The sequence below is a fragment of the Kwoniella newhampshirensis genome, chromosome 6 (genome assembly GCF_039105145.1).
Source record: "Kwoniella newhampshirensis strain CBS 13917 chromosome 6, whole genome shotgun sequence".
Classification (NCBI taxonomy): Eukaryota; Fungi; Basidiomycota; class Tremellomycetes; order Tremellales; family Cryptococcaceae; genus Kwoniella; species Kwoniella newhampshirensis.
Genome location: NC_089960.1, coordinates 441,414 through 458,844, shown reverse-complemented (window position 1 = coordinate 458,844; position 17,431 = coordinate 441,414). Strand labels below are relative to the sequence as shown.

The window sequence follows — 17,431 nt, the reverse complement described above, 5'->3', positions numbered from 1 at the left end:
ACGTATAGATACCAAAGCTCTTTGCTTTGGCGACACTCGGACTTCGCGTATTGTCAGCAAAGCACGCTCAGAGTACGATGGAAGCCGTGATGCCCATGGTGGATCAGATAATGGACTCGGATCCTTATCTGGAATACCAACCTGCCTTCGCCTATGCGTTACCTATCCAACTTCTCGTGAACGGGATCACGGTGACCTTGCTCTGTGTACTCCTGATCCATCTTCTCTGTAAGTCTGGCCATTCAGCGGTCTTGACACTTGGCATTTATTCGTGGTGCCCTCCTTCCAATCGCCTTTGCGGGATTGGCCCCCCCCACCAATTTGTATAGTCACGCTGACGGTTATCTCGTTTCAGTCACGACGCAATATCACTACCCTCTAGCTCCCCTCAATTACATCTTACAACTCCTATCGATACTCACCGTTTTGATATCCGTTATCATCAAAATTGTCATCATCCTTGACCAAACCTCCGACTCAGCGGATCAATGGCCTTATTCACTAGACTACGTAGCGGTCTCGATCCCTCCTCAAAGCTGGACTACGGGTAGATGTGCAGCTTGGTTCTTACTACAGGCTCTGAATAACGGATTGAGCAACGTGAGTGTGGTGTGTCATGCACCATAGCAGAGTAAAGCTCGCCTTCAAGGTTTTGTTGGTGCTCTGCAGAACAGGAAGATGAAACTGTTGCTCACACGGGAGTTCGAATTCTGCAGATTACGCACATCCAGTTTCTGACTCTCCTGTACCCTTCACGCACCGAGGCCCGTCTGATCATCTTTGTGCTTGGTGAGTCAGACCGGCTTCTCCAACACTCTGTCGAAAGTGCTAATCTATGTCAAATTATACCCAGGTCCACTCGCCATTGCATCTTCAGCCCTTGTCTTTTCCGCTCTATCCCCACATCAGACAGTCTTGGACATATCCGATGCCATTCGCAACGTCTTCAACTCCACTCTCTTATTAATATTCACGATATCCCTCGTGATCTGGGGATTTTTCGTCAATCGTCGTCGAGCCTGGCGATTCGATGGTGGTACTGCCGTATTTGGAGTGGGGTCGCTCTTCTTAGCTGCCGTATCGACGAGTTTCAACTTCGTGGCCGTGGCAGAGGACGGGATTGATTGGTTGCAGCATCTGTTGTTTGCAGCTGTCTTGTGGCAGGTCTGGTTGGGGTGGTGGTGGTGGGTCGGAAGTGGTATGGGAATCGGAGAGGTTGAGGTAAATTAGAGTTCCTTCTCCATTCACGCTAGCCTATCAAACTCGCGGTTTGAGCATCCCACAATTTCATTGCTGACCTTCCTCTCAATGCCCGTGCAGGACATAATGGAACGAGCTGAACGGAAGAAACGGAAACAAGCCAAAGTAGCCTCTCGAGCCCGAGCAGCAGCCGCACGGTCCAACGCTAAACCCACCGCCAACAGTCCTAATACATCAGTGACGGGCCGACTCCGAGCTGGATCTCTGGCAGCAGGACTTGCAGATGGGTTTGCTTCTGGTGTCACGTCAATTCTGAAGAATTCTCGAAGTGGGAACTTGACCCGACGACAAACGGCTCGATCGTATTCGAACGACGAGCATCGTGCCGAGGAAGGATCACTGGCGATTGAGATGGATGATCTGGCTCGACGGAGACAGACCGAAGACGAGCAACACGTCGAGTTTGAAGCTTCACAGGCACAAGGTCCCTCAGCAAGTGACTCAAACGCCAACTCCAACTCGAGGACGGGTGGCGGGACAATCAGACAATCGACCAATTCAGAAACGTCTTCCACCTCCGCAACTCCTTCTCTACATCCACCCACTACACTCGGTCAACTTTTCTCGTATCCGACTACGTGGTTAGCGGTATATTTAAGGAGACTGAGAAAAGCACATGAGGAAGCTGCGAAGTCGCAAGCTTTGGAACGGGCTGAGAAACGACAGAAAGTGTTCTCGGAGGGAGGAGAGGCCGCTCGGCCTGATAGTGTGATCGGCACCTCCAGTGGAGGAGGACCGGGCATAGGTTTGGCCCAAGCTCAAAGGGCTTCAGCAAGACAAGAGGCAGGGGTGGTCAGCGGGGAAGATGTTGGTTGGGGGTTGGGCAGATTCGGAATACGAAAACACGAAGAGAGTGCACGTAGACTGAGGCAGGCTGGAGAAATCATGTCGGACAATAGACTGTTGAGCGGTCAGGTCGGAGAGTCAACGCCTGACGAAGTGGTAGGAGAATCGTCGAGGACTGGCACTATGGCTTTAGCACCTGAAACGAGCGGAAGAACTGCTGCAGGATTAGCTGGGGACGGAGATTGGGAGGATATAGATTCAAGTAATGATACAAGTTCGTCGGGAGCAGCTGCTGCGGCTAGACGGAAGGCATCGAATGGGAAAGGGAAACGGAAAGCGGAAGGGCAAGAGCAAGGAGAGAGACCGGATCAACCGGTTGACAGAACAGGTCAAGGGTCAGGATGGTCATGGTGGGGGCCATTGAAAGAGTGGAGATTGAACGATAGATCTTTGTTCTAGTTTATTGTAATCGGTATGTATAAGTTGTGCTTGTTGTTTGTTGCGCAAGTGTCGGTCGTGCAGTTGACAAATCTGCATCGTACAGATGGACAATGCATAGCTCGACGCCTTGGGTGAGGACGATGGGAAAATACAACAATTGAGGGCGCGACATATGATTGAGGCATGATGACGACTATGCTTTGGACTAATTTCTGGACTTGGATCTGGTTTTGGCCTTGTTCGTGACAGGCTCTTGGTCACCATTCTTCTTCGCGAACATCTTCGCTTGGAGGGCGTCGAAGTCTGCGTCGCTTATATCCTGGTGACAGACGGGAGTATCAGCCAAGTTCCGAGAGCATATAAATCACACAGCTGGACTCACTGGCATACCGTCACCTGCTTCCTGCTGCTGTACAGCGCTGCTCTTCCCCTTCTTTCCCTTTTTAGCCCTCTTCCTCTCCCTCTCTTCGTCTTCCATCTTTCTATATTTCTCTTCTAGCCTATTCAAACTACCTTCTCTCTCTCTCTGTCTCTTCAAGATCAAAGCTTGTAAAGTACCTTCTCCCCCTCTATCGGCTTTCGCCTTGGACCTGGACTTGTCATCCCCATCGTCGTCATCACCCATCCTACGTCCCTTCTCGCCATTCCCATAAAACTCTTCCCACACTCCTAGTTCCTTCGCAGCCTGTTCCGCTTCCTTCGCGGCCTTCTCGCCCGCCTTCGCCCGTTTCGCTCTCGCTGTATCGTCCGTGGATGTCTTCTTCCATTTCGGTGTGGACGTGAGTTCACCCTCTTTGATCAAAGAGTTGATGAGGGTCACGAAACGGGGTTCGTCGGACGATGCGGAATGAGGGATGTAGGCGAGGATATCGGGTAAGGAGCCGGATGTCGATTCGTATGCTTGGATGATATCGGATTTCTCTTCCTCAGAGCCTGTACACCGAACGCAAAATTGATCAGCCTCTGTCCTTCTCAAGGAACCGACCTGTGTCGATCGATTGATCATATATAGCAGAGCTGTTTATTTCAGCTGCACTCACCCTGATATCTCTTCTTATCCTCGTCCAGGATCTTTCTATCCACTCTCTTATACAGACTCTCGAAATAAGCGTCCCAACCCATCTCTTCGACCTCTACAAACTTCTCATCGGTCCTCCCCGTCTTATCATATCGCTTCTTCCTCCCCTCGTCGCTCAAGACCGCATAAGCGAATCCTATCCTTTGGAAATTCTTGCTCTGCTCTTCACGCTCGGACTCGGACTTGGACGTGTGTTTGTCTGGATGATGGAGGAGCGCGAGGCGACGGTAGGATTTACGGATCTCCTCGGTCGTTGCGGATGGGGTGAGGGAGAGCGTAGTATAGAGGATGGTGGATTGGTCGGCCGGGGTGCGGCCGGGAAAAAAGTTGAGGATCGGATCGGAGTCGTCCATCGTGCTCGATTTGAATCAGCTTGGCGATAGAGCTCTTTTTGTAGAATCGTTCATGTCGTCGGTTCGAAGAGGACGGGAATGAGAGAACATCAACCATGACTCCAAAGTCAACCTGACGCGTCGCGTTGATGCAAAAAACTGCCACTTCTGGAAAAGCCCCGCTTCCACGTCCTCTCATCACACCTCTCTCTTTAGTGACATCCACTTTGGCTTCGTCCCTAGCTTCATACCTTACTTGCTCAACTGTCGACTGATTCCTGGAGACTCGTTCACTCAGACTCAAGATGGCACGATCAATCTTGCCCTTCCTCGCCGCCGTTCTCGTCGGTGTCATGTTCCTCCTCTCTTCTGGCACTGACGCCGCCAAGGGACCTGTGATCACTCACAAGGTATGTCATCTGGTCCTCTCTCTCTCTTTCGAGAATGGCTCAGCTGAATGACAATGGTGATTTCATCCTAAAGGTCTACTTCGATGTGCAACACGGGGACAAGCCTCTTGGTCGAGTGGTAATGGGTCTGTACGGAAAGTGAGCTGAACATCGCCCCCTTACAGATGAGGTCGACCCAGCTGACTTGCGGTTTGCCTCTTCAAGGACCGTCCCTAAGACCGTTGAGAACTTCAGAGCTCTGGCTACTGGAAAGACTGCCGAGGGCGAAGATCTTGGTTTCGGCTTCGAGGGATCTTCTTTCCACCGAATCATCAAGAACTTCATGTATGTTCCCTGATCTGTCTGACTACGAGACGTCGCTGATCTTAGTCGATCTCGTACTGCAGGATCCAAGGTGGTGACTTTACCAGGGGTGATGGAACTGGCGGCAAGTCCATCTACGGTAACAAGGTGAGCTGCACTTCTTTTGGTTGCTAGATCTTGCGGGGTGAACCAGCTGACCATGCTCTTGTCTCTCAGTTCGCCGACGAGAACTTCAAGTTGAAGCACACTGGTCCCGGTGTTCTCTGTGTGTTGCTATACCACAACAATGATTTGTGCCATCAGCAAACTGACCAACGCCGCCCTTTTCAGCCATGGCCAACTCTGGTCGTGACACAAACGGTTCTCAGGTGAGCCTTGGAGATAGTCTGCATATACCTTGTCGTGGAGCTGACGAGCGCGATGCAGTTCTTCATCTGCACAATCAAGACTTCCTGGCTCGATGGCAAGCACGTGAGCGATCGAGATCTATTGATGCTTAGAGAGCTGACGTTTCCCACAGGTCGTCTTCGGAAACGTCATCGAGGGGATGGACGTTGTCTATGCCATGGAGGGTGTCAAGACTGGACGTGGCGACAAGCCCGTCGAGCCCGTCACTATCGTGGCATCTGGCGAGGTGAGCTAGAACGTCCCCCCATTTCCAGTGGCGGGCAATAGCTGATTAGAAGATTCTGACACAGCTCCCCATTGAGCATGAGGTGGACGAAGAAGGCAATCAGGTACCTTTCCGTATTGAGCTCTAAGCGTGAGAGCGCTGAAAGAGTGTTCCATCCGAAATTGAAGAGAGCCATATCTGAAGCCATGCATTCTTCCATCACTCCTTCCTCTGCAATCCAATAGACTATCGATCAAGATGAAGACGAAGTAGGTCCTATCGAGACGGACATGATCGCCGCTTCAGAAGAATACGATCTGGACGATCCCGACTTCCCAACCTCTTACCCTACCCTCTCATCCCCTATCATGTATCTCGTTTTCCTTCTCTTCTTTGTCGTTGTACCCGTGGGTGCTGGCGTCTATTTCTACGGCGGTAAGGGTGCGATGATCAAAAAGTGGAGGGCCAAAACGAAAGGCTACGAGAAGGTCTAATAGGCATTCGTGGTATGTAGAAGAGTGTAGTACTATCAGACCGTTTGTATGCACACTGATCATGTCATTTGGTAACTTAATCTTGACTCTGCTTGGTGTGCACCGAGTCACTCTGACCCGGATATAGGCGTTTTGAGACGGATTTTAGCGGACATGACTCGCACCACCCACGTCATCCGCAAAGGGGGGCCAAGGCTTAAAATACACGTCTTACGGTAGTACGGAGGGAGAGGGTTAGACGAGGGGCGGCTCTTGGTGGAGAAAAGGTACAACTGCCTGACTCGTTCCGCCCGAGAGGGTAGAATTATTCATACACTGAACAACTAGTCACCCAAAAATAATTCTCGGCATCTCCGTACACAGTGGCCAGAGTAATGGTGACAGAGCATCATGTGGACGGGTAACTTGGTCAATTATCACAGACTTGTGGACTAGTCAGCCCCGCAACTTTGCTCTTCGGCGACGTTCTACTGCGTATGCATAGATTCTCGACCGAACCGATGAATAATCAGCCATCAGATAATTTAATCACATCTCGTCGTCGTATGGTCACATAGGTTTTTGATACAACGCACACAACATATACCTTTCCCCCCCCCCTCCCCTTTTCATTCTCCTTCAGCAGATAACACCATCGCAAAACATCCACTGTCGTTCCGTTTCCCCCCTGTGATTGCTGCATTGTGATCAGATCAAATCAAAGTCATCCTCCACCGATATGGACACCTCTCGATCACCCTTGGAGTTAGGGCCACCGTTGGATGCAGCGATCGATACTTCCACCACGAGCCAAACAACAGGCGCCCAATCACAAGCTCTCCATTTACCTCACAGTGCTACATCGAATCTCAACGATTCGGAAACGGAAAGCACCACACCAACATTAGACGGGACAGCTGTCTCCGCCAGTGCTGATGACGGCGACATCTCGAGCAAGCTTCAGTCAGGATCGAAGATAAGTGAGGACTTGCATCACAGGGATCATCAAGCTGGAAGTACGGGAGGCAAAACCGGTGGGGCGGTTGCGGCGGCGGCTGCGGCTGAACTTGGGCTTTCCAACGAGAAACATCTCGAGAAAGGGGAAGCAGAAGATCATCACACACCTCTCCGTGAAGCTGCCCACAATCATATCCACGGAGACGGCAAGCTCGAAAGAACAACAACCGGCTCCAGTATCCCCCATCATGTCACATCTGCCACAGGTCACGATCATGTGGCGGCTTCCGGTATGACACCGATCACGAGACAGTATTCATTGCCTCCAGGTGTCAGTCCGTTCGGTGGTGTTGCGCCCAGTGGTACGGATGCCGAACGTGGACTGCGAGCCATGAGGAGCAGGGAGGAGGAGGAAGCAAGGGAGGAGGAAATCGAGGAGAAAGGTCCTGATCCTTGGGCCGTCAAGTTCGAACCCGGAGAGAAGACTAACCCAAAGGTGAGTTCCTCCCCTTCATGTCGTCCGGAGGATACATCATACTGACCACGGTGTACTGATTTTTGGCAGAACTGGGGCGTCGGTTATCGTTGGTTCCTCACCGGTATTGCTGGTCTACTTGTGCTCAACTCCACTTTCTCGTCTTCGGCGCCCTCTGGTATCGTCGAGGACATGATCAGATATTTCGGCTTCTCTCAAGAAGTCGCCGTCCTCACCATCTCCCTCTTCGTCGCCGGATATTGTGTCGGTCCTCTTCTTTGGGGTCCCCTATCCGAAGCCTTCGGTCGACGACCCATCTTCATCATCACATTCATCGTTTACACCGGGTTCCAAGTCGGTTGTGCCCTATCCAAGAACACTGCCTCTATCTTGGTCTTCCGATTCCTGGGCGGGGTCTTCGCATCCGCACCCTTGACCAATTCTGGAGCTTTGTTGGCAGATATCTGGGAGGGCGATCACAGAGGGCAAGCGATGAGTTTGTTCTCTGTAGCTCCCTTTGCGGGTCCGTCCATCGGACCAATCGTGGCTGGTTTCATCGAAGTGTCTGGGACCGTGCGTAGAAGATTCCTCCCAATATGTCTGCAGATCGCCGACAAGGGAATCAAGACTGACTTGCCAAATGACCTTGCAGAACTGGAGATGGGTTTACTGGATTCTTACAATGTTTGCCGGCTTCTGTTTCGTCGTCATCGTCATCTTCGTTCCCGAGACCTATGCGCCGAAACTTCTTGCTGTCAAGGCTAAGAAGTTGAGAAAGGATACAAAGGAGGAGAGATGGTATGCCCCTCGTGAGTCTCGACCATTCCGACTTGCACCTGCAGGTTTGATTCAATCATCTGTGGGTGACTGAATATCACATGTCGCACTGTAGTCGAACGCAGCAACACGTCATTCAAAGCGAGATGCAACGACATTCTCCTCAAGCCTTTCGTCATACTTGGTATGTCCATCTTCAAATAATCAAGGTGCTCGAACGCTGATGGACAGCCACACAGCTCTCGAACCCATGCTTCAGGCGGTTACACTCTATATGGGTTTCGTATACGGCATTGTGTATCTATTGTTTGAAGCATACCCCTTCGTCTTTGTCAGGAATCACGGTTTCAACACTGGTGAAGAGGGTCTCGCGTTCCTCGGCTTCTTTGCTGGCGGTGTCACCTCCGTACTTTTGTCAGTGTCACTTCTCACACAACATATACAGGTATCATTATAGCTGACCGTGCTGGCATCGATCAGGTTCCTTACTATTATCGAACCGCGATATCAACGATACTGCAAGAGGATCGCACCCGCGGCGCCCAAGCCTGAGAGACGCTTGGAGCTCTGTGTCATCTCAGGATGGTCCCTGGTAGTTGCCTTGTTCTGGTTCGGCTGGACATCATACTCGTCTATTCACTGGATCAGTCCTGTATTGGCTGGTTCACTTTTGGGTATCGCTTGTTTGGGAATGTTTGTCAGTCTGTGAGTGTTTTCATCGAGAAATTCTCGGCAAATACCGTATTGACGCGTCCATCAACAGGTTCAACTACATCATCGACGTTTACCTCTGGTCTGCAGCTTCCGCGCTTGCTAGTGCTAGTGAGCGGATTGCGAACAGTGACGATGTCTTTTGGCTGCGTGCTAATCGACTTGTGCGTCTCTTTAGCCGTTGTCCGATCTCTCTTTGGTGCTGCATTCCCTCTTTTCGCGACCCAGATGTACGAAAAGTTAGGCAGTAAGTGGCCATTTCGAATTGGTTGCGTCATTTATCTGGCCTTTCAGCTGACCGACTATTCGTATCCAGCTCAATGGGCATCATCTGTCCTCGGTTTCATCGCTCTTCTCATGGCCCCTATCCCTATGGTGCTCATGATGTACGGAAGTAGACTCCGAGCGAGGTCCAGATTTTCGCCTAACAAGGTCGTCTCCTAGATGTGGACAACGGATGGTGCTACACCATTGGCGGGTCCAAATTTGGGACAATTGCGCGGGCGGTAGATTGGCCTGCAGATACCGTATCATTCGGGGTCGGAGCTGTGAAGTAGGGATTGGTCGCCAATCCTGCGACAGGTGCGGTAGCAGTGTCAATGCATACATCTATTATCATGTCCACAAATGGAGTTTGCCACCCGTGGCCAAACGGAACCAAATTTGATCGCGACGTCTCGTATTAGACACAATACTAATGTTCAGTCCTCTTTACTCCCTGTACTTCTCTTCTCCCTCTTCTTCGTCCAATACCACCATATTGGCTCTGGATCGCTTCTTAGGATAGCGGCTTCGACGTGGCGTCTCCTTATCTCGTAGCTGATTGCGTCAACGCTCGCTTGATCGTCGTCTCGCTCTTCCTTCATCTCAATCTTACCTAGTCAGCTCGGTGCAACTCGTCCATAATCCCCCGATTTCTTTCGACGGCCGCTTTCAACGACCGCCTTCCACCTCTTCACAAGAAACGACAAGCATGAGCCGTACCGGTCGAAGATCCTCAACACCCCTCACTCCGCTTCCCGCACTCGGCACCGCTGGACCTTCCTCTTCCTCTGCGCCTCTCAGTCCTGCATCAGCTCCGGCGGCGGCGGCGGCGGCCCCAGCGGTACTTGCAGACGGTAGTGGATTCCGACGAGGGTTGGGACCGAGGAGGAGACTCCTCGACGTTCTCGGAGTTGATAGAGGCGATGAGAGAGGATTGAGAGAGGTTCTGAATGATAGGAGAATGCTGAGAGAAGCGGGACAACCACTGCGTCCTCAAGCTCCACCTTTTGTACCTTTAGAATTACGACGACGACGACCGCAAGAAGGAGCGAGAAGGAGGACTATCGTGGAAGTCGACTCGGATTCCAATTCCGATTCTTCTGACAGATCATGGTCTGTCGACGATGGTCCTCCTGTCAGATATCCCGATAGCTTGGACAGCTCAGATAGCGACGGTGAAAGCGATGACGACGATGATTACGATCCGCCGTATAGGGTCGAAGGAGATGACGGAAATGGAAATGGGAATGAGGAACGAAGAGTCCGACTGGATGATCTTTTTGGATCCGGATCTGAAGATGGGGAGAGCGATGATGATTTCGAAATCACGGGAGTCAATATCAATCCTGATCCTGTACCGGCACGACCACGTCGTGAGTTCAGCTCGTTGCTTTATTCGAGAGCGAGGACTGACGAGATGGATTTCATCCCTTCTTTTTACTTCTCACTTCACGCATCATTGCACAGGTCATCATTCTCCTCCCAATAGGCGATTGCCCGACAGGGAGTTTGAAAGAGCCATGGCAGGTGAGTCAGGCAGATCGCGCTTGCGTAGACGATGCTGATGGATCTTTTCGAATGCTCGCCCATTGTTCTCCCTCATCTGATCCTCAATGCACCTCGTTTCGACTTGCCCGATGTTCCTTCTCGCTGGTCAACGGCCTACCATTTCCAGCTGTTGACCAAAGGGTGGCCGAGGCCAGAGCACAAGTAAATGAAATCGCTGCCGCTGAAGCGGAGGAACGACGTCGGCAGATCTTCTCTCCCCCACCAGTCCTACCCGCTCCCGAACCTCGCCCACGTATTGGCTTGGGCGGTGGAGTGATGGTACGCGGCGATCGACTGTTTAACTTCATCCCGAGACCCGGTGGTGAAGGCGTTGCTAGACGGCATACGCAACCCGCGCAGGATGATGCGCCTCAACACAATCAGCCGAACAACAACGATGGTGTTATCAATTGGGGTCGCGTCGGCAGATATCGTGCCATGGACGTCCTCGGTGCAATGGGAGGTGATGTTCTTGCCGGGTTCGGCTTTGGTGATATTTTGGGGATGATGGGAGGGGCTGGACCAGCCGGGATGCGAGAAGAAAACGTCCAAACGATCTTATCTCGAGTAGAACCTCCGGTATATGAGAACGTTGAACCTGGTTTCACACAATCTTTCGACCTGGATGAGATCGATTCAGAGTTCAAAGCTCAAAGTCGAGAACCTATCGAGATTGACGAAGACGGTAATGTCATCCCTCGCAAAGGGCGAAAATTCCAGAAGTCATATTTGGTCTGTGCCAGCTGTACCGACCCACTCCTCGTCTCTTCGGCCTATCGAAGTCCAGAAGATCGAGTCTGGATGTTGAGATGCGGACATCTGATTGACCAAAAGTGTCTGAACAAACTCTCGATACCCACGACAGAGAAGGAGTTGGCGAGGGTGGACAAACATCCGGACGTCCTGGGCGGTATCGAAGCAGCAGAAGAAGTATTACTACCGAGCAAGAGCAGAAGAGCGAAGCAACCACGAGCAGCGAAACGAGCCAAAAAGACGGTCGAAGTGGAAAGGAGACCGGATGAATATACGTGGAGATGCGAGGTAGAATGCTGTGGGATGGAACACAAGAGCGAAGAGGTGGGAGGGGTTTGGAAAGGTGTCGAAGGTGAGGGTGCAGTGGCTGTGTATGCGTAAGGGGGAGTCGGAAGAGGGGGATCCTGTCAACAAGAAAGGAATTGGGTACATGCTCGAGGACTGCGAGCGTAAGTGACGGGAAAGAAGGAGAATGCCAAATATCCTCATATATACATTACGAACTTGACGATCGTTCCATCCCCTTTCACGACACCTTTTTCCTCCTCGCCATGTGTATCATAACTAGAATGTCTCCTTTTTGTATGTCATCTTATCAATGGTCATTTGTCATGCATGTCGTCTCAACGATGAGACTATCATGCGCGGCGAAGATGGGAAAGAAGGTTCGCCACCTTACCTCGGAATGTGTCCGTGCGCGGGAAAGGTCTTCTTACGCGGACGTCTCTTCTCATCACTGGCTGAAGAGTCATCTCCCGTCCCTTGATATTGTTCCTCTTTCTCTTTCTCTCTGACCCTTCTGAGCCCCTCGCCATACCTCATCTGTCTTCAGATCAAAAAACAAAAGATCTTGAGAAACAAAAGGGAGGATGACACTCGAAGCACTCGAAGCGTAAGTATGAGATATTCCCATCGTCGTTGCTCTCCCGTTCCCGTACTTTGCCATTCCTTGCAATCTCCGGAATCTGTCGTATGACTGAGGTGTTCAGCTGGTATCCGGGATAACGCTGATAGGACTTGACCTCAGGTATCCACTGGGAGGATATACTTTCATGTGAGTGATGGGTTTCGTGACATCGGGTCAGAGTCTCCTATCTTGCTATCTCCTCTGTCGCCACCTGGGACGGGCTGGTCAAACAAGTGTACCGTGGGATCTGACATCTACATCTATCTCTCCCGCCTTTTTCTTACCAAGCATACACCTCACCATTTCTCTATCCATCTTCTGAATCATGCTCTGCTCCAGAGATTCTCTCAGTCCACCAATGATGTCATACCCGTATCAGTCCAACCAACACTGTCCCGCTTCATCATATCAGATCCAAAAGTAGGCTGACACCAAGACTCTGACTCTAGCGAGCGAGAGGCTCAGCCCGAGGAAGACAACTCAGTCACCGCTCGAATCAAACGGCTGGAACAACAGTTTGGGGAGACTGGTGTGAGGAGGTCGGTCGAGGCTATCATGATTGTCAATGTGAGTAACGATCCATCCGACTGGACGATAGCTGTTCTTGGTCCAGAAGCTGATTCCAGACCTTCCATTGGGCGCAGAACCATGGATTCCCCCATGTCTTGGTGTTGCAAGTGGCAAACGCATTCTACAAGCTGTAGGTGACGTGTGTCAGCTGAGGACTGGAAATGTAACTCCTAGGCTGATCTCCACTTACTCATGATGGTAGCCCCGGAGGGTACCTCGACCCAGCCGAATCGGATGCGGATGGTCTCATCACCCGTCTCAACGAACAGCTGGGCGTACCCCTCGTTCAACGGGATCCCAAGGCCAGCAATGCGTCCAGCCAGCTATGGGTGGAACTTCCCGGTGATCGGGATTGGAAGGTCAAGGAGTGCTTGAGTGTCTGGTACAGACCCAACTTTGATACATTCTTCGTGAGTAGCTTAGTACGACGATGTTTGACGTTGCTGTTTGGCTTGTGTGTTAGTATCCCTATGTTCCCGCTCATATCTCCAAGGCAAAGGAATGTAAGAAGATGTACCTGGTCAGGCTTCCTCCCAGCAGTGAGTCAGCTTCATGATAACGAGAATGGCCTACAGTTGACGAACAAAAGCAGAGACTTTTGCCGTTCCGGTCAATATGAAGCTTCATGCGATACCGGTCTTCGAGTTCTACGACAATGCAGCGAGGTACGGTCCTCAGTTCGCGGGAATCCCTTATCTCCTCAGCAAGTGAGTATGCAGGCAATTCAGCAATAAATCAGGGTGTATGCCGACAGGTGAATGCTTTGATCAAGGTACACTCTTGCGGGTAATGAGACGAGCGATGACGATGCAGGGGATAGGGCTAGGTTGTAATAAGCAAACAGGTGTTTTTTGGAACTGCAGTAAAAGTTATCAGCAAAGGTTAGGTAATCGGACAGAGGTAGTAGTTACGCGATGTGTGTTCATGTCTGGCCTCTCAGCAAGAAGCTCAGTACCTATGTATATGCAGTTCATGTCTGATACCATACTCGTCGTACATACACCTCGTTGAAGCGTAGGCAAGACAAAACGTCGATCTCGTTTTGAGGGGAGGTGTGCTGTTGGAGCTGAGGTGCAGCCGCCACAAGCCACACCTTGATCGAAGTAAAATCTACCCTGAGATGGTTTACCCTAACTATAATAAGGAACAATGTGACGTGGTCATCGTCATCGTCACCCAAGAAGACAGCAGCAGCACAAAACCTTTTTTTATTTTTGGTTGTCTGTTTTACCCTCCTAGGCCTGCTCGTTTTTCCTGTCGCTCATTCTGACTGCGTGGTGCGTGGTGCGGGGTGATCTTCGGGCTACTAGTGCTGTGCTGAGAGATTCTGGTAAGGGTGGGGGTCAGAGACGGGTCACTGAAACCATGACGTCGTTACACAGTCTGGACCTATGCATGTCATCCCAAGATTCAGACCACTCCGCTGCTACTTGCTGTGCTCCATGTGGGGGATATATAAGACGCAAAACCTTTTCCACAAACGTCTCTACACTGCTGTAACCCTTATAGCGAATCCAACTGATACACCTACACCTCTTCGCAAAACTCATCACACATCCCACCACAATGCGAGCATCAACCTCAATCGTCGCCCTTGCGACTGTCGCTTCGTACGCAGCTGCTCAAACAACATCGATCGCATCTGCCGCTACAGCAGCTCTGAGCTTGTGAGTGGCGAAGCACCCCTGATATTTTCGACATGTCAGTGCAGGAATACTGACCTGGTCACACGATACATCTACATCAGATTGTCACCCAACTGTCAAGCTACCATCTTGCAACTTGCTACCAACTCCAGTGCCGCCCAATGTCTCCACGTGGATCTCCTTGCTGGACGTGAGTGTCCCACTTTTCCTCTCTTTACGGTTTTCATTTCGACTTGCTTCTTCAGCTCTCGATCGCTGACCCGTCAACAACAGTGGTCACGTCTAACGGATCTCTCATCCCCGGCGTCGACAACTATCTCTCCACCATCTGTTCCTCGGCCCCATGCACCAACGAGACGTTGACCAACACTACCCAGACTGTCTTGCAAGCTTGTTCGAGTGATTTGACCAACTTTGGAATCACCAACCAGACCTTGGAATATGCTATGGAGCTGTATCCCCTTGCCAGAGAAGTCCTCTGCTTGAAGACGTGAGCGTGCTACTCGACCTTTTTCTTCGATTCCAACTCGATGTTGACTTTCTTCTCAACAGTTCCGACCCGTACACCTCTGCCAATGCCACCATGCCCATGTCCGCCAACTCGACCATGTCCAGCAACTCCACATCGTCATACAACACCACCAACGGTACATTCTGCGCCACCTCTCTTCTCACCGAGTTCTCCTCGTACCTCGGCACCGATCTCACGACAAGCTACGTCACCTCTGTGGCTCTCGGAGGAAACGCCACCGCTCTCCAGACCATTGAGAGCATCCCTCTTTCCGCACTTTGCAACGAGTGTGTCTTCGCCGCTCTCGATCTCGTCGAGGAGGAATTGCCTTTCATCGGGAACATCTCTGTCATGAACACGACCTTGAACGGATTCTTGGACGGCCAATGCAACTCTACCAACCTTACTGTTTCCACTAACGGAACCCTCCCTACCAACGTCACCATCTCCGCCGTCAACTCCACCTTCACCTACAACATCACTGCCGGAAACGTGACCTACGCTCCCAACTCCACCGTCCTCCCTGCCGTCGCTCAGGCCGCCTCGAGCAACAGCTCTGCTTTGCTCGCCGCTGCTACCAGCCTCACTTCCGGTAATGCCACATCCTCTTTGGCCAGCGCCGCTACGAGCATCGTCGCTGGCAACAGCACCGCCATGAAGAGGCGATGGATCGGTGAGCAGTAAGTGCGGGCATTAGAAAGAAGCAGGGACAAGGAAGAAATGAGCATACATAAAAGCTCTGAGTGGACATCTCAAGAGAAGAAGCATCTTTTATAATAACTAGCATACACACACGAACATTTAGAGAAATGATATATAGCATCAATATGACAAAACATGTAGCGATAGTCCATGATCAGTCACTCCTACCCACGTCCCACTGCCTACGCTTCCTTACTGCGTCATAAAGTGTGCATGTCTGCATAGTAAGGAAGTAGACCCTACAAATGGAGTCCCCCTTCTTCGTCATTCGTGAGATTTGTCGGCGGACCGACAGTCGAAGAGACTGCCATTCTTCCCGGCGCGATCGCCGTCGCACCGTTCTCGACCCCACCCAGACCTGCACCCACGCTCACACCATTCGGACCCCCACCCTTCCCATATTTCGCGAACACCTCGTCCATCTTGAACCCATAATGTTCTAATCGGGTCTCTCCGCCTAGCTTGTTCCTCAACGCTATTGTTATAAGTGATATTCGTTCGGATTGACTGGCGCTATGTTGGCAGGGGCAACGGGCGATGAACCAATCAGCCTTGGACAGACTCGGACGTATACAATTCAATCTCTGCTTGCGCTGTACGCCCATCGGATACACTTTTGGTCCGAATTCAGTAGAAGCGTAAGACCCTCCTCAGCGTATCTGCTCGACTGGGTGAACATATGTTCTGTCGATCCGTACCGTACCAACCGTGCTCCCTTTAGATTCCAGATTCCAGCGCCCACAGATCCGGCACCAGACGATCCCAGAATGTCTTGATCCACCCGTCGCAACACTCTCCTTTGGCTCGAAAGTGGAATGTAGGAGATCACTCACATCACCTCCTCATTCTCCTCCACGGCCTGTTCCACTTCCGTCGTATCTGGATCCGAACGTCCTTCTTCTGATCTCAGATAACTTGTCAACTCATCTTGAGTCCGGGAAAGGTGTTGGATAGAGTTGGTGAGGCGGTTGATCTCTGCGAGCGGTGTGAACAGGGAGGAGCAGGTGAGAGCAAGGGACGCAAGGAGCAAGGAGATGAATCAGCATATTGTCCTGGAAGTGATCAATGCAGCATGGGACTGAATAGGATTGACTGGTTCGTCTCTCACGCATACAGAAAGTCACTCACCGGTAGTCAACGTCTCCACTTCCAGCTGCATAGCTTCTTCCAGCGTGAAGGGCTGCGGATGTTTCGGTGTGAACGGGATAGGTCCCGACATTTTCGAAGACGAAGTATATAGCGGTCTGTCGAATGCAGGGATCGAGAAAGAGATGAGACCAACGTCAGGTTGACAGAAGATTGATGAAGGTTCTCGTGGTACTTGTACTTGCGTGGTGTTCGATTGGGTGTTGTCAGAACGAAGAAGCAATGAATATATCATCTCTCGTGTCCACTTCACTCGCATCAATCCAAGAGATCGTTCTTCTCCCCTCCCTCCACCTTGCGCGTCTTCGATATTTTGGGTGTGTTTCATGTATATTTCAGCAATCTACTCTATTCTCGTATGATCATTACAACACCGATAGACCCACATCGTCGTCAAGTGCGACCTGACTGCCGCTTCTCGCGACCCTCTCAGCATCGTTCATTTCCGCCTGCCGCAAGATCACTCGCTATTGTATAGCCAAAACATCAGAATCAACATCAACATCGACGACGGTTTTCTCGCCACCGAGAAAATCGGAATCAGTCGATCTTGATTTGTTTTTATCTGGAAGCCTTCGTTCATCGACCCACCAGCTCGTTGATCGATCAACACATGCACCCACGAGCATCCTTATCCTTCTAGACTCCATCCCTGGCATTTGTCTCGCTTTTACATCTGGACATCATTGTAGCATAAACAACAATTATTACCTGCAACACTCGGTCGTACGACCCTCACGATCTCCCACCCACAAGTCAGCGATCGAC

The 17,431-nt window shown here is 51.2% G+C and overlaps 8 protein-coding genes across 8 annotated transcripts; 6 read left to right on the top strand and 2 right to left on the bottom strand.

The window, feature by feature from the left end:
• Positions 1-77: 77 nt before the first annotated feature.
• IAR55_003352 (uncharacterized protein) lies at positions 78-2,505 on the top strand (the record flags this gene model as incomplete). The annotated part of the gene is made up of 5 exons (XM_066946459.1): positions 78-228; positions 356-600; positions 717-789; positions 854-1,221; positions 1,321-2,505. The coding sequence occupies 5 exons, from the start codon at positions 78-80 to the stop codon at positions 2,503-2,505; spliced, it is 2,022 nt and encodes a 673-aa protein (XP_066802851.1).
• Positions 2,506-2,692: 187 nt separating this feature from the next.
• IAR55_003351 (uncharacterized protein) lies at positions 2,693-3,918 on the bottom strand (the record flags this gene model as incomplete). The annotated part of the gene is made up of 3 exons (XM_066946458.1): positions 2,693-2,806; positions 2,870-3,420; positions 3,528-3,918. 3 exons carry the CDS (start codon positions 3,916-3,918, stop codon positions 2,693-2,695), a joined length of 1,056 nt encoding a protein of 351 aa, XP_066802850.1.
• Positions 3,919-4,202: 284 nt separating this feature from the next.
• Positions 4,203-5,717, top strand: IAR55_003350 (peptidyl-prolyl cis-trans isomerase B; the record flags this gene model as incomplete). The annotated part of the gene is made up of 10 exons (XM_066946457.1): positions 4,203-4,307; positions 4,381-4,445; positions 4,512-4,631; positions 4,694-4,757; positions 4,827-4,875; positions 4,941-4,978; positions 5,037-5,081; positions 5,131-5,244; positions 5,309-5,347; positions 5,469-5,717. 10 exons carry the CDS (start codon positions 4,203-4,205, stop codon positions 5,715-5,717), a joined length of 888 nt encoding a protein of 295 aa, XP_066802849.1.
• Positions 5,718-6,435: 718 nt separating this feature from the next.
• Positions 6,436-9,060, top strand: IAR55_003349 (uncharacterized protein; the record flags this gene model as incomplete). The annotated part of the gene is made up of 9 exons (XM_066946456.1): positions 6,436-7,149; positions 7,219-7,701; positions 7,781-7,937; positions 8,021-8,089; positions 8,145-8,319; positions 8,386-8,610; positions 8,669-8,727; positions 8,795-8,863; positions 8,933-9,060. 9 exons carry the CDS (start codon positions 6,436-6,438, stop codon positions 9,058-9,060), a joined length of 2,079 nt encoding a protein of 692 aa, XP_066802848.1.
• Positions 9,061-9,589: 529 nt separating this feature from the next.
• Positions 9,590-11,562, top strand: IAR55_003348 (uncharacterized protein; the record flags this gene model as incomplete). The annotated part of the gene is made up of 3 exons (XM_066946455.1): positions 9,590-10,253; positions 10,348-10,407; positions 10,556-11,562. 3 exons carry the CDS (start codon positions 9,590-9,592, stop codon positions 11,560-11,562), a joined length of 1,731 nt encoding a protein of 576 aa, XP_066802847.1.
• A 488-nt stretch (positions 11,563-12,050) lies between these two features.
• On the top strand, positions 12,051-13,369 carry IAR55_003347 (uncharacterized protein; the record flags this gene model as incomplete). The annotated part of the gene is made up of 7 exons (XM_066946454.1): positions 12,051-12,073; positions 12,209-12,235; positions 12,538-12,655; positions 12,733-12,788; positions 12,861-13,068; positions 13,122-13,197; positions 13,251-13,369. The coding sequence occupies 7 exons, from the start codon at positions 12,051-12,053 to the stop codon at positions 13,367-13,369; spliced, it is 627 nt and encodes a 208-aa protein (XP_066802846.1).
• Positions 13,370-14,224: 855 nt separating this feature from the next.
• IAR55_003346 (uncharacterized protein) lies at positions 14,225-15,499 on the top strand (the record flags this gene model as incomplete). Its single annotated transcript, XM_066946453.1, has 4 exons — positions 14,225-14,325; positions 14,406-14,494; positions 14,578-14,794; positions 14,857-15,499. 4 exons carry the CDS (start codon positions 14,225-14,227, stop codon positions 15,497-15,499), a joined length of 1,050 nt encoding a protein of 349 aa, XP_066802845.1.
• Positions 15,500-15,756: 257 nt separating this feature from the next.
• Positions 15,757-16,736, bottom strand: IAR55_003345 (uncharacterized protein; the record flags this gene model as incomplete). Its single annotated transcript, XM_066946452.1, has 3 exons — positions 15,757-16,030; positions 16,351-16,492; positions 16,646-16,736. The coding sequence occupies 3 exons, from the start codon at positions 16,734-16,736 to the stop codon at positions 15,757-15,759; spliced, it is 507 nt and encodes a 168-aa protein (XP_066802844.1).
• Between the last annotated feature and the right edge of the window lie 695 nt (positions 16,737-17,431).